We start from the raw sequence: 12,017 nt of genomic DNA, 5'->3' as shown, positions 1-12,017 counted from the left end.
TACATCCTTTGAATCACTGAAGAGGGGCCCATAGGTTGGACCCCTGAAACCCACCTGGTCACGTCTTCAGGTTCTCGCCCAAGGCAGGGCCCTCCCCTCCTCCCCCAAGCGGCACGTGAGCCCTGTTCAGGGACAGCAGAGCCACCAGCCCAGGACCGGACCTGCTGCCTCTGCGGACCTCGGCAGCCCTGGTAACCTCCCGGCTCTGGCAGGACAGGTGCAAACTCAGTGGTAAAGGTCCGTCCTGATTAATGAGACAAACCCACACCCGTTCTCCTCCTGATTACCTACAATGGTCAATTTTATTACAAAGAACTGTATCAAAATATACAAGTCTGTTTAAGAACAACCAAGAAATGCAGCTGTTTAAGGGACAAATGAGAATCAACCATTAGAGAGCAGGCAGCTTCTCCCCGCCGCTGTCCACTGCAGGAGACGGCATCCTCAGGGCCACATTTTCCACAGGACAGCCTTCTGAATAATTTAAAGGGTAAGTCCGGCACATTACAGGTCTTCGCGGGAGGGCAGCTGTGTCGGGCTTTCTCCTTCTGTGGCTTCTGTCAGAAAACAAGCATAGGTCGTCAAAGCTGAGCACAAAGGGCCCTGGGGATGAGGCCTTTCCCGGGACAGCAGCGCATGTGCAGGGCCTGCCCGTCCAGTCCTGGCTCAAAGCCCCGGACGCAGCCATCCAAGGGCAGCTCGGAGACCCCCGTTTCCCACAAAGCAGACGAGAGATGAGGCAGACGGCATTTCAGAGCCCCCACGCTGCCGTGGGTGTGGAGGATGCAGAGTTGGGAGCGGCAAGGGGTTCCTTGCAGCCTGGCAGAATGGGAGCCTGAACAATGGTGGTGGCAGGAGGAGAAAGAGGGGACTGAGGGTGGGGGAGGTAGGAGAAAGAGGGGACTGAGGGTTGGGGGAGGGAGGGGCAAGAGGGGACGACCGAGGGTGGAGGGGAGGGAGGGGCAAGAGGGGACGGGGGGGAGGGAGGGGCAAGAGGGGACCGAGGGTGGGAGGAGGGAGGGGCAATAGGGGACCGAGGGTTGGGGGGAGGGAGGGGCAAGAGGGGACCGAGGGTGGGGGGAGGGAGGGGCAAGAGGGGACCCGGGGTGGGGGGAGGGAGGGGCAAGAGGGGACCCAGGGTGGTGGGAGGGAGGGGCAAGAGGGGACTGAGGGTGTGGGGAGGGAGGGGCAAGAGGGAACCGAGGGTGGGGGGAGGGAGGGGCAAGAGGGGATGGAGGGTGGGGGGGAGGGAAGGGCAAGAGGGGATCGAAGGTGGGGGAGGGAGGGGCAAGAGGGGACCCGGGGTGGGGGGGAGGGAGGGGCAAGAGGGGACGGAGGGTGGGGGGAGGGAGGGGCAAGAGGGGACCCAGGGTGGTGGGAGGGAGGGGCAAGAGGGGACCGAGGGTGGGGGGGAGGGAGGGGCAAGAGGGAACCGAGGGTGGGGGGAGGGAGGGGCAAGAGGGGATCGAGGGTGGGGGGAGGGAGGGGCAAGAGGGGATCGAGGGTGGGGGGGAGGGAAGGGCAAGAGGGGATCGAGGGTGGGGGGAGGGAGGGGCAAGAGGGGATCGAAGGTGGGGGGAGGGAGGGGCAAGAGGGGATCGAGGGTGGGGGGAGGGAGGGGCAAGAGGGGACCGAAGGTGGGGGGGAGGGAGGGGCAAGAGGGGACCGAGGGTGGGGGTAGGGAGGGGCAAGAGGGGACCGAGGGTGGGGGGAGGGAGGGACAAGAGGGGACTGAGGGTTGGGGGAAGGAGGGGCAAGAGGCAGGGCCAGCCCAGGGCAGAGGGGACTGAGGGGGTAGCAGGCAGCCTTGTCTTCTGGCCTGTCCGTCTCTGCTAACCCCTCAGTTCTGTCTTGCTGTTGCTGTTTACTATGATGCTTCTAGATGTGGAATTGCTTTTATTTGTCCTGCTCAGGAAACAGCTTCTGGAATCTGAATCGTGCCTTATTCATTCTGAAAAACCCTTAGCCAATATCTCCTTGAACACTGCTTCTTTCCCACTCTCTATATTCTAGACTTCTGTGAGGACTGTCATGGGCAGATTTATGTCCCCCAAAACACGGTGAAGTCTTTACTCCCAGTACCTGTGATTGTGACCTTGTTTGGAAATAGGGTCTTTACCACTGGCCAGGTTAACATGAGGGCATTAGTGACTGGTGTCCTTACAAAGAGGGGAGGTTTGGACAGAGACAGACACCCGCATGGAGACCACGTGAAGACACGGGGAGCAGGTGGCGTCCCCAGGCGAGGACAGAGGCCCGGAACAGACGCGCCCGCCCAGCCTCCCAAGGAAGCAGCCTGCTTGCGTCTGGGCCTCTGACTTCTGGCTCCTGTGAGCGGCACATTTCTGTTGCTGGAACCCCAAGTTCCTGGTTCTTGGTAAGGCAGCCCCAGGAAACAGATATGGGGGACCCACTTGCCCTCCACCACTTCCTGCCTGTCCCCGTGGCACCCTGGGCTGCTTCCCCGGATGACTTTTCCAGCTCTTTAGCTGCCTCTTCTCCTGTGTCTGCTCCTCTGCTCATCGCCCGCTGAGGTCTGAGCTTCAGAGACTTCCCCCTTCATCGCCTTAACTTCCGTTTGAGCTGTGAACCTGGGGCTTCATCCTCAGGAAGCCAGTACCTCTCGCGCAAGCGTGCCCACACAGAGGTGTCATGCACCTGTCTTCCGGGAATCCCCCTCTCACCATCTCAAGGCCACCATCTGTGTGGATTTCAGACCAAGCAGCCAGTCTACGTGCAAGCCCTGCGGCCCAGGGGAGGGCAGCCTGTGTGGAGGGCAGCTGTGCCACTCACCAGCCTCTGCCGGCGGCACACAGGCATCTTCCGTTTCTTCGAAGCCGTCAGGACACACACAGACGTAGCTCCCTGGAGTATTGTAGCAGTTTTCGTGTTTCCTCACACAGGCTTTTTCCGCTAGTGAGCACTCGTCCACATCTAAAATGAAAAGACTCCGTTTTAATAATTACTTTGCTCAGCAGACGCGCAGCGGATTATGAAATTCATTCATTCAGATTCATTCACATAAAGAAAGCACAACGATGACAAACGTCACGTTACAGAAAGGAGCAAAGGTCAGGAAAGGCTTCGAGAGGGAAGAATTTCACGTCTCCAAGTTGGGCCCTCAACTGGTAGAAAATGCAGAGAAGAGACCTCCAGGTGGGGACGGAAGGCCAGCATGCACCCAGGAAGCCCACTTTCTTTTCCTTTTTTTTTTTTTGAGGCGGAGTCTCGCTCTGTCGCCCAGGCTGGAGGGCAGTGGCGCGATCTCCTCTCACTGCAAGCTCCGCCTCCCGGGTTCACGCCATTCTGCTGCCTCAGCCCCCCGAGTAGCTGGGACTACAGGCGCCCGCCACCACGCCTGACTAATTTTTTGTATTTTTAGTAGAGATGGGGTTTCACCATGTTAGCCAGGATGGTCTCGATCTCCTGACCTCGTGATCCCCCCGCCTCAGCCTCCCAAAGTGCTGGATTACAGGCGTGAGCCACCGCACCTGCCCAGGAAACCCACTTTCTCCACCGGGTTCCATCCACGCCCAGGCTCACCCAGGCAGCCCACAACCATGGCAGGCCTGGCCTTAAGCCTCGGGGCAATCGCCACCCAGGAGCTGGAGAGAGAGCAGAGGCGGTGGACCTGGGGAACGAGGCCACCGGCGAGAGGCTGGTGCAGCAGCGCCATCCACACCGGGGTCGGCCATGCAGAGCCTGTCCCCCACCCCCACTGCTTCTGTGTCTCATGTGGAACTCAGGGCGAGTGCGCAGTGACCCTCGGGGAGCCACGTCTGCAGGACGGGTCTCAGCTGCTTCCCATCCCTGGCAGTACCTGCTGGGGCCATTCACATCATGGTCACTTGGGAAGGGTCCACCAGCGTCCAGCACAGACCCCGTCACTGACCTGCACACTGTCCGTGCTCCCTCGCGTAGCCAGAGATACACTCTTTACAGTTTCCTGGGCCTTCCCCTGTGCAGCCCACACAGCTGGAGTCACACTCTGCAACAGGGAGCAAGCGTCAGACCCTGACATGCACAAGGAACCAGTGCCCGTCAGACCCCGACATGCAGAAGGCACCGGTGCCGCCAGGATTTGGGTTTTCTCCTCATTCATCACCAAGTGACTTTATAACGATCTGTCTCTGTCTCCCGGCAAAAGCACAGACTCGCGACCTGCTGTGCGGCAGGTGCTCCCGGAGAGCCATGGTGCAGACCACCTGGCTTGGAACTCTTTGGGAGAAACTGGGTGCTACAGAGATTCTAGAAACAAACCCACCTCCAGCTCGGTGACCATTGGTTTGCCAGCCTGCCAGAAGCTTCCTAAGAATAACCAGAGCCTCTCGCATGGCTTCCAGTATTAGTGGCTCACTGAGGGACCCACTGTCTGCACTCCCAACAGTGAAAACTGCCTGGGGCTGTCACACACACGGGGCAGAGGCGGCCTCCTCCCTGCTGCTGGGACTGGGGATCAGCACAACTTTTCTGGGGCACTATGGCTCTAAAAGACACATTCCCTTGACTGAGCGATTTGGAAATTAATCCACAGAAAATCATAAGGAATGTGAAAAGTTTACCTTCAAGTGTTCACAGTTTATAACAGTTGAAAAATTGTTATGACGTAAACGTCCAGCAACAGACATTGTTGTAAAAGTATGAAATAATGGCTCCAAAATCATTAGCGTGACAGAGAAACCACAGGACGCAGAGACGTTCACAACAAGCTGCTGAGTGGAAAACACCCGACAGGCGCTGCGGAAAGTCACGCAGGGCACGTTGCGGGGGCGCTGGGGGGGCACGAGCAGGGTGCGCTCTCCAGGGAGTTCCTGGGTTTTTAACTGTTTTCTTTTCATCTTACTTGAATTTTCTGATTTTCCTGCAGCAAATACCTATGACTTACTTTGTCATACTAAGTGTTCTCAGGGCAGGCAGGTTGTATGGAAGTGACGCTAAGAAGCCATAAATGAATGTTGACAAAGGCAGCAACGAAACCCGGCAGGCCCCGGAGTGCAGACCCCGGAGTGCAGACCCGCCCGCCTGGCCCACCTTCGCACGTGTAGGAGCCGTTGGCGTTCTTACAGAACTGCGCAGCGCTGCAGGGAGGCGGCTCGGCCGCACACTCGTCCACATCTGGAACAGAGCGGCACAGCTGTGAGCGGCCCAGGACAGCCCGGCCAGGGAGCGGGGAAGGACCGATCATGGCCTGACACAGCCCGTGGCCAGGGCCGGCTGGGGAAGGGCAGCCCGAGGAGGAATCATCTCAAATGCCATCCTCGGAGGCCCCACGCGGCAGGGGAGGGGATGAGGCGATGGCCAGGCCCTGTCCTTAGACACTCAGTGCCAACCGGGGCAGGCGCCCCATGAGGATGGCGACACATTGTGTGAGAGTGAGACAGTGAGCGCCCCCACACCTCATGCCCCCACACCTCACGCCCCCACACCTCACGCCCCCACGCCTCACGCCCCCCACGCCTCACGCCCCCACGCCTCACGCCCCCACACCTCACGCCCCCACACCTCACGCCCCACACCTCACGCCCCCACACCTCACGCCCCACACCTCACGCCCCCCACACCCCAAGCCCCACACCTCACGCCCCCACACCTCACGCCCCCACCTCATGCCCCCCACACCTCACGCCCCCACACCTCACGCCCCCACACCTCACGCCCCCACCTCATGCCCCCCACACCTCACGCCCCCACACCTCACGCCCCCACACCTCACGCCCCCCACACCTCACGCCCCCACACCTCACGCCCCCACCTCACGCCCCCACACCTCACGCCCCCACACCTCACGCCCCCACACCTCACGCCCCCACGCCTCACGCCCCCCACGCCTCACGCCCCCACGCCTCACGCCCCCACACCTCACGCCCCCACACCTCACGCCCCACACCTCACGCCCCCACACCTCACGCCCCACACCTCACGCCCCCCACACCCCAAGCCCCACACCTCACGCCCCCACACCTCACGCCCCCACCTCATGCCCCCCACACCTCACGCCCCCACACCTCACGCCCCCACACCTCACGCCCCCACCTCATGCCCCCCACACCTCACGCCCCCACACCTCACGCCCCCACACCTCACGCCCCCACACCTCGCGCCATCTCACGCCCCCACACCTCACGCCCCCACACCTCACGCCCCCACACCTCACGCCCCCACACCTCACGCCCCACACCTCACGCCCCCCACACCCCAAGCCCCACACCTCACGCCCCCACACCTCACGCCCCCACCTCATGCCCCCCACACCTCACGCCCCCACACCTCACGCCCCCACACCTCGCGCCATCTCACGCCCCCACACCTCACGCCCCCACACCTCACGCCCCCACACCTCACGCCCCCACACCTCACGCCCCACACCTCACGCCCCCCACACCCCAAGCCCCACACCTCGCCCCCACACCTCACGCCCCCCACACCTCACGCCCCCACACCTCACGCCCCCACACCTCACGCCCCCACACCTCACGCCCCCACACCTCGCGCCATCTCACGCCCCCACACCTCACGCCCCCACACCTCACGCCCCCACACCTCACGCCACCTCACGCTCCCACACCTCATGCTCCCCCACACCTCACGCCCCCATCTCACGCCCCCCACACCTCACGCCCCCCCACCTCACGCCCCCACCTCACGCCCCCACACCTCACGCCCCCACACCTCACGCCCCCACACTTCACGCCACCACCTCGCCCCCCACACCTCACGCCCCCACACCTCACGCCCCCACACCTCACGCTCCCACACCTCATGCTCCCCCACACCTCACGCCCCCACCTCACGCCCCCCACACCTCACGCCCCCACACCTCACGCCCCCACACCTCACGCCCCCCACCTCACGCCCCCACACCTCACGCCCCCACACCTCACGCCCCCCCACCTCACGCCCCCACCTCACGCCCCCACACCTCATGCCCCCCACACCTCACGGCCCCACACCTCACGCCCCCACACCTCACGCCCCCACACCTCACGCCCACACCTCACGCCCCCACACCTCCCCCCACACCTCACGGCCCCACACCTCACGCCCCCACACCTCACGCCCCCACCTCACGCCCCCACATCTCACGCCCCCTCACGCCCCACCTCACGCCCCCACACCTCACGCCCCCACACCTCACGCCCCCACCTCACGCCCCCACCTCACGCCCCCACACGTCATGCCCCCCACACCTCACGCCCCCACACCTCACGCCCCCACCTCACGCCCCCACCTCACGCCCCCACCTCACGCCCCCACATCTCACGCCCCCACCTCACGCCCCCACACCTCACGCCCCCCACACCTCACGCCCCCCACACCTCACGCCCCCCACACCCCAAGCCCCACACCTCACGCCCCCACCTCACGCCCCCCCACCTCACGCCCCCACACCTCATGCTCCCCCACACCTCACGCCCCCACCTCACGCCCCTCACACCTCACGCCCCCACACCTCACGTCCCCACACCTCACGTCCCCACACCTCACGCCCCCACCTCACGCCCCCCCCACCTCACAGCCCACCTCACGCCCCCACCTCACGCCCCCACACCTCACGCCCCCACCTCACGCCCCCACACCTCACAGCCCCACACCTCATGCCCCCACCTCACGCCCCCACACCACATGCTCCCCCACACCTCACGCCTCCACACCTCACACCCCCACCTCACGCCCCCACGCCTCACGCTCATGACCCCACCGCCTCACGCCCCCCCGCCTCATGCCCCCACACCTCACGCCCCCCCGCCTCCCACCCCCACGCCTCACACCCCCCACGCCTTACGCCCCCATCTCACACCCCCCACGCCTCACACAGGCGCCCTCCTCCACCCCCGGGCCGCTCCTCACCCACACAGGCGCCCTCGTCCAGCACCCAGCCCACTTCACACTCGCCGCAGTCTCTGTTGGTCAGGCCCGAGCACGTCTTGCAGGACTCGTCACAGGCTGGAAGGCAAAGACGGGCCTGGGTACAAACCCCACTCTCAGGTACCAGCTTGGGGACAAGGCTCGTTTAAAAGTGAGGAACTTAAGAGGGAAAAGCAACGTGGGGTTTTCAGTGCCCATGAATTTAAAATTCTCAGCAAACCAGGACTCCAAGGAATTTTTAATAACCTGGAGAGAAGGCAGCTATCCATACTCTGGAGCTGTAGCCTGGCTGGGTGTGCGTGTTCCGGCCACGGATCCATGCGTGGCCCACGCCACGCCAACATCCAAGAGACAGACAGCAAGGGGGGTAAGAATCGGAGAGGCCAGTCCTGACTGGTGAGGGGCGTAACAATCGGAGAGGCCGGTCCTGACTGGCGATCCACGGGTCTGTCTGCCCAGAATAGCCTAGGGGCTGCCCGCCAACCACACACTCACGTCCGAGACACTCAGACTTTTCCTACATATCAGTGACAACCAGGGAGAAAACGTCCTTTGGAAAGATGCCACCCATAACGGCCTGCAGGGATTTGACAGATGCTGCTCTCTGGGCCGGTGCGGGGCCCACATGGCACCTCCAGGACCTGTGCACTGCATGGCCCATCACAACTCAAGGTCGGGGCGGACCTTGCACTAGAGAGAAAGGTGAGTAGCTTCTCCCTTCTGAGGGCTGTTACGGGACAGGAAGTGCCCCTGACAACCTCTGCCTCTATCCTCTGATGTTTTCATTCATCCTTCTGGGCCCCCGAAGCTTCCTTGGACATCTGGGGTTAAAAGATCAACAGGCCCCTGTTCCCATCTAGGCAGGCAGCTCCAGCAAGGGGCTCTTGTCATCCCGCCTCAACCCCGGGGCCAGCCCAGGCGTAGCCCGTACCTGTGCAGATGCTGTGGGTCTCGTTCCGGAGCGAGCTGAAGTAGCCGTCCATGCAGTCAGTGCACAGCGGGCCCTGGTACCCCATGTGGCACCGGCAGGACCCGTCGCCCTGTCTGCTCCCATCTCCGCTGCAGTGGCCATTCCCGCTGCAGGGCCTCTGGGATCCGCCCTGGCATGCTTTGGGGGACACAAAACCATGCTCAGAGCACACCTGGTGGTGACCGGTGCGGAGTTCTCACACGGAGAGAACGCATGGCACCCAAACCCTGTACGATTCTGAGGACGTACATGAGCCTGAAGGCTTGGAGTGGGTGTTTGGGGAAACTGATTTCCTGGGTCTGCAGGGCTGGCGGTGGATCGCCTGAGTGGAGCAAGCCACAGGCTCCTGGGCTTCACTATGGCCACGTGCTGCATGATGACGTTTAGGTCAAGGGACCCTGCATAGCACAGCTGTCCCCTAAGATGATACTAAAGCTGAGCGGCTCTTATTGCCTAGTGACATCACAATGTGCCTCATTACCTGTTCTATGTTTAGATGTGTTCAGGTGACACATTCTTACCACGTGCCAAATGGCCCACAGTACTCAGGACCCTCACGAGCCGTGCACGTGTGCGGCCTGGGAGCAGCAGGGCCTGCCAGGCAGCCTAGGTGCAGAGCGGCTGCACCATCTAGGCGTGTGGCGTGTGCGTGTGGCGTGTGGAGTGCACGCTGTGATGTTTGCACCATGACAAAGTCGCCTAATGATGCATTTCTCAGAACACGCCTGGTCGTTACACATGACTGCACTTTGTGTGGCTTTGGGCAGCCTCAGCTGAAACATGGTGATGGGGACACTGACGCATCAGGCGCGGGGACTGCAGGGAGAGTGGGAACATTAGCTGCGGCCTCCAGTGCATGCCAGAGACAGCAGCAGGGGCTGGCAGAAGGCTGATGGTGGGCGGGTGGGGGGGTCTGAACCTGAAACTTCTGCTACCTGATCTCGCTTGACCACGCGATTGGCTTTCATAAACAGTAAACCGTGACTTCAGTTTCAATGCACACTTCTTCACAGAAGAGCCCTGTCCCTCGGCACCCATTGGGGCTCAAGGCCATGTGCCCAGCCTGATAGACACCCAGTGCCCTGGGCTCTCTGCAATGGCAGCCACAGAAGCTGTGGTGTGGTCACCTCTGTGCACACATGGAGAAGCACCTGGACAGGTCAGTCAGGACAGACTCTCAGGTGAGTGGACTCAGCTGTGAACAACCTGAGTCTGTGAACCCCTGAATTAACAGCACAGCTGGGACGACATACTCAGAGTTTTACGCTAAAGCATGACGTTAGTGGTGAGGCTGCAGCCAGAGGGTGCGAAGTGCTCCAAGCTGTGTTGGGGATGGGGGAGGCAGCCATCCGGCAGGGTCCCAGACCCTACAGAAAGCTGATGCACCCCAGGTCCCCTCTGTGCTTTTACCTCCCAAGAATCATGAGAAGAAGAGGGGAAGTGACGTAGGAGATGGGATTTCCCTGAGGAGAAACGCACCGAGACAGTCGGGACCGTAGGTTCCTGGAGAGCAGCACACTTTCAGTGTCTTCACACAAAACCACTCGAATAAGTCAGGATATTCGCTCTTCCTGAGGATGGAGGAAAACATTCACTGAATCCCAGCAGACACGGTTCTTTAAAACAAACATGCAGCTGAACGTAACATATGCTCTAGAGTATTGTAAGGTCCAGGAAACATGAGTCTAGGTGTGGACAGAATCTTGTCCTTAATTTCCTGGTTTTGATCGCTGACTCTGGTGATAAAAAACGGTAATGCAGGGGTAAGGTGGGTGCGAGGCAGGTGGGAGCTCCATACTGTTCCTGTACCTTTCTAAGTCTGAGGTTATTTCAAATTCTAAGTTGGAAAATAAAAAGTATCTTCTAAGAGGTTTTAAGGCACTCACAGCTGCAGCCACCAGGCCTCCAGGTGCTCCTCCTGCGCCTCTAGCATCTGGTTGCATTCGAAGTCGCTGCTCTCGCACAGCCCCTCCAGGATCTCCAGCAGGCGAATCTCGCTGAAACACAGGCCCACACGGGCCCACCGTCAGCGCCTCCAAGGCAGTGAAGAAAAATCCGAACCAATACGCCAACCTAGGTGCAGGGGCCGGGGAGCCAGGACTCCGGGCACAGAGAATAAGGGGACCCCACTGTCAGGGGAAGCCAGGAGCGGTTCCCACAAGTGGGGCTGGTGTTCCAGTTTACATTTTGAAAAGCCAGTCTGTTGAGGGGGTAGGGACCAGAGCAGAAGCTGGAAGGCCAAGAGGGGCCAGCCATTAGTCCTCAGGGAGAAGCCGAGGTGACTCGGACGGGTGACTGGTGCCTCGGGGGCTGTTCTGTCTCCCTGTCATTAACACAGGCACCAAAGGCAGGACACGGCTTCCCAGGACAGCGCCAGGCCAAGACCCACAGGGGTGCTCCAGGGCACCCACCTGGACTCGTACTTGGACAGCGTCTTTTCCTCCCAAGCCGTGTTCCCGCCGCCAAAGTTCTTCTTTGCGGTGTCCACCATCCCCTGCGAGGAGACAGTGCCCATAGTGCTTGGTACCACCTGACCCGGGTCCAGGGTGGGGGCGACCCCAGGTCGAGGGTGAGGGGACTCCAGGCCCACGGTGGCGTCGACCCTGGTTCCACGGTGGGGGTGGATCCGGGTCAAGGGTGAGGGGGACTCCAGGACCACGGTGGAGGGACTCTGGATCGACGGTGAGGGGGACCCCGGGCCCACGGTGGGGGCGACCCCGAATCCAGGGTGAGGGGGACCCCGGGTCTAGGGTGAGGGGGACCCCGGGCCCAAGGTGGGGCGACCCCGGATCCAGGGTGAGGGGGACCCCGGGCCCAAGGTTGACGACCCCGCCCGGCCCCTTCCCACCTGGTTAAACTTGTCCACCAGCCCCCGGCACCGGTGGCAGGGCGTCGGCTTCTTGGCGGCCTCCGGCGCGGGCGGCAGCAGCAGCAGAAGCGGCAGGAGCCCCAGCGCGGCCCGGCGCGGCAGGCGCATGGCGGGTAGCGCTGCGGGAAGACGCAGCCGGAGCTCCAGGTCCTGCGGCCGTGCTGCTCCGGCCTCCCGGCCGCCCACCCGCTCCCAGCCGCGCCGGCCGGTCCCCCAGGCTACTTGACGGCGCCGGCGAGGCCCCGCCCCACCCGCCAGCCCCGCGCCGCTATTGGTTGATGGGACCCGCCCCGGCCTGATGTGGCCCAATCC

At 62.1% G+C, this 12,017-nt stretch overlaps 1 protein-coding gene across 3 annotated transcripts; it reads right to left on the bottom strand.

Annotated features, from left to right (window-relative positions):
- Positions 1-274: 274 nt before the first annotated feature.
- On the bottom strand, positions 275-11,952 carry CRELD2 (cysteine rich with EGF like domains 2). Of its 3 annotated transcripts, none has more exons than XM_008963400.5 (10): positions 11,685-11,952; positions 11,248-11,330; positions 10,723-10,833; positions 10,316-10,407; positions 8,798-8,974; positions 7,849-7,944; positions 5,032-5,115; positions 3,893-3,988; positions 2,794-2,934; positions 275-557 (listed from the first exon to the last, which is right to left on the bottom strand). In XM_008963400.5, exons 1-10 carry the CDS (start codon positions 11,811-11,813, stop codon positions 505-507), a joined length of 1,062 nt encoding a protein of 353 aa, XP_008961648.2. In that variant the 5' UTR covers positions 11,814-11,952; the 3' UTR covers positions 275-504. The 3 variants fall into 3 exon arrangements, with proteins under 3 accessions (XP_008961648.2, XP_034804756.1, XP_034804754.1); XM_034948865.3 differs by having other exon boundaries at positions 11,260-11,330; positions 11,685-11,949; XM_034948863.3 differs by lacking the exon at positions 275-557 and having other exon boundaries at positions 2,666-2,934; positions 11,685-11,944.
- Positions 11,953-12,017: the final 65 nt, after the last annotated feature.

The sequence above is a fragment of the Pan paniscus genome, chromosome 23 (genome assembly GCF_029289425.2).
Source record: "Pan paniscus chromosome 23, NHGRI_mPanPan1-v2.0_pri, whole genome shotgun sequence".
Lineage (NCBI taxonomy): Eukaryota > Metazoa > Chordata > Mammalia > Primates > Hominidae > Pan > Pan paniscus.
The sequence above is the reverse complement of the archived record's forward strand: the minus strand, read 5'-3'. Positions and strand labels throughout refer to the sequence as shown.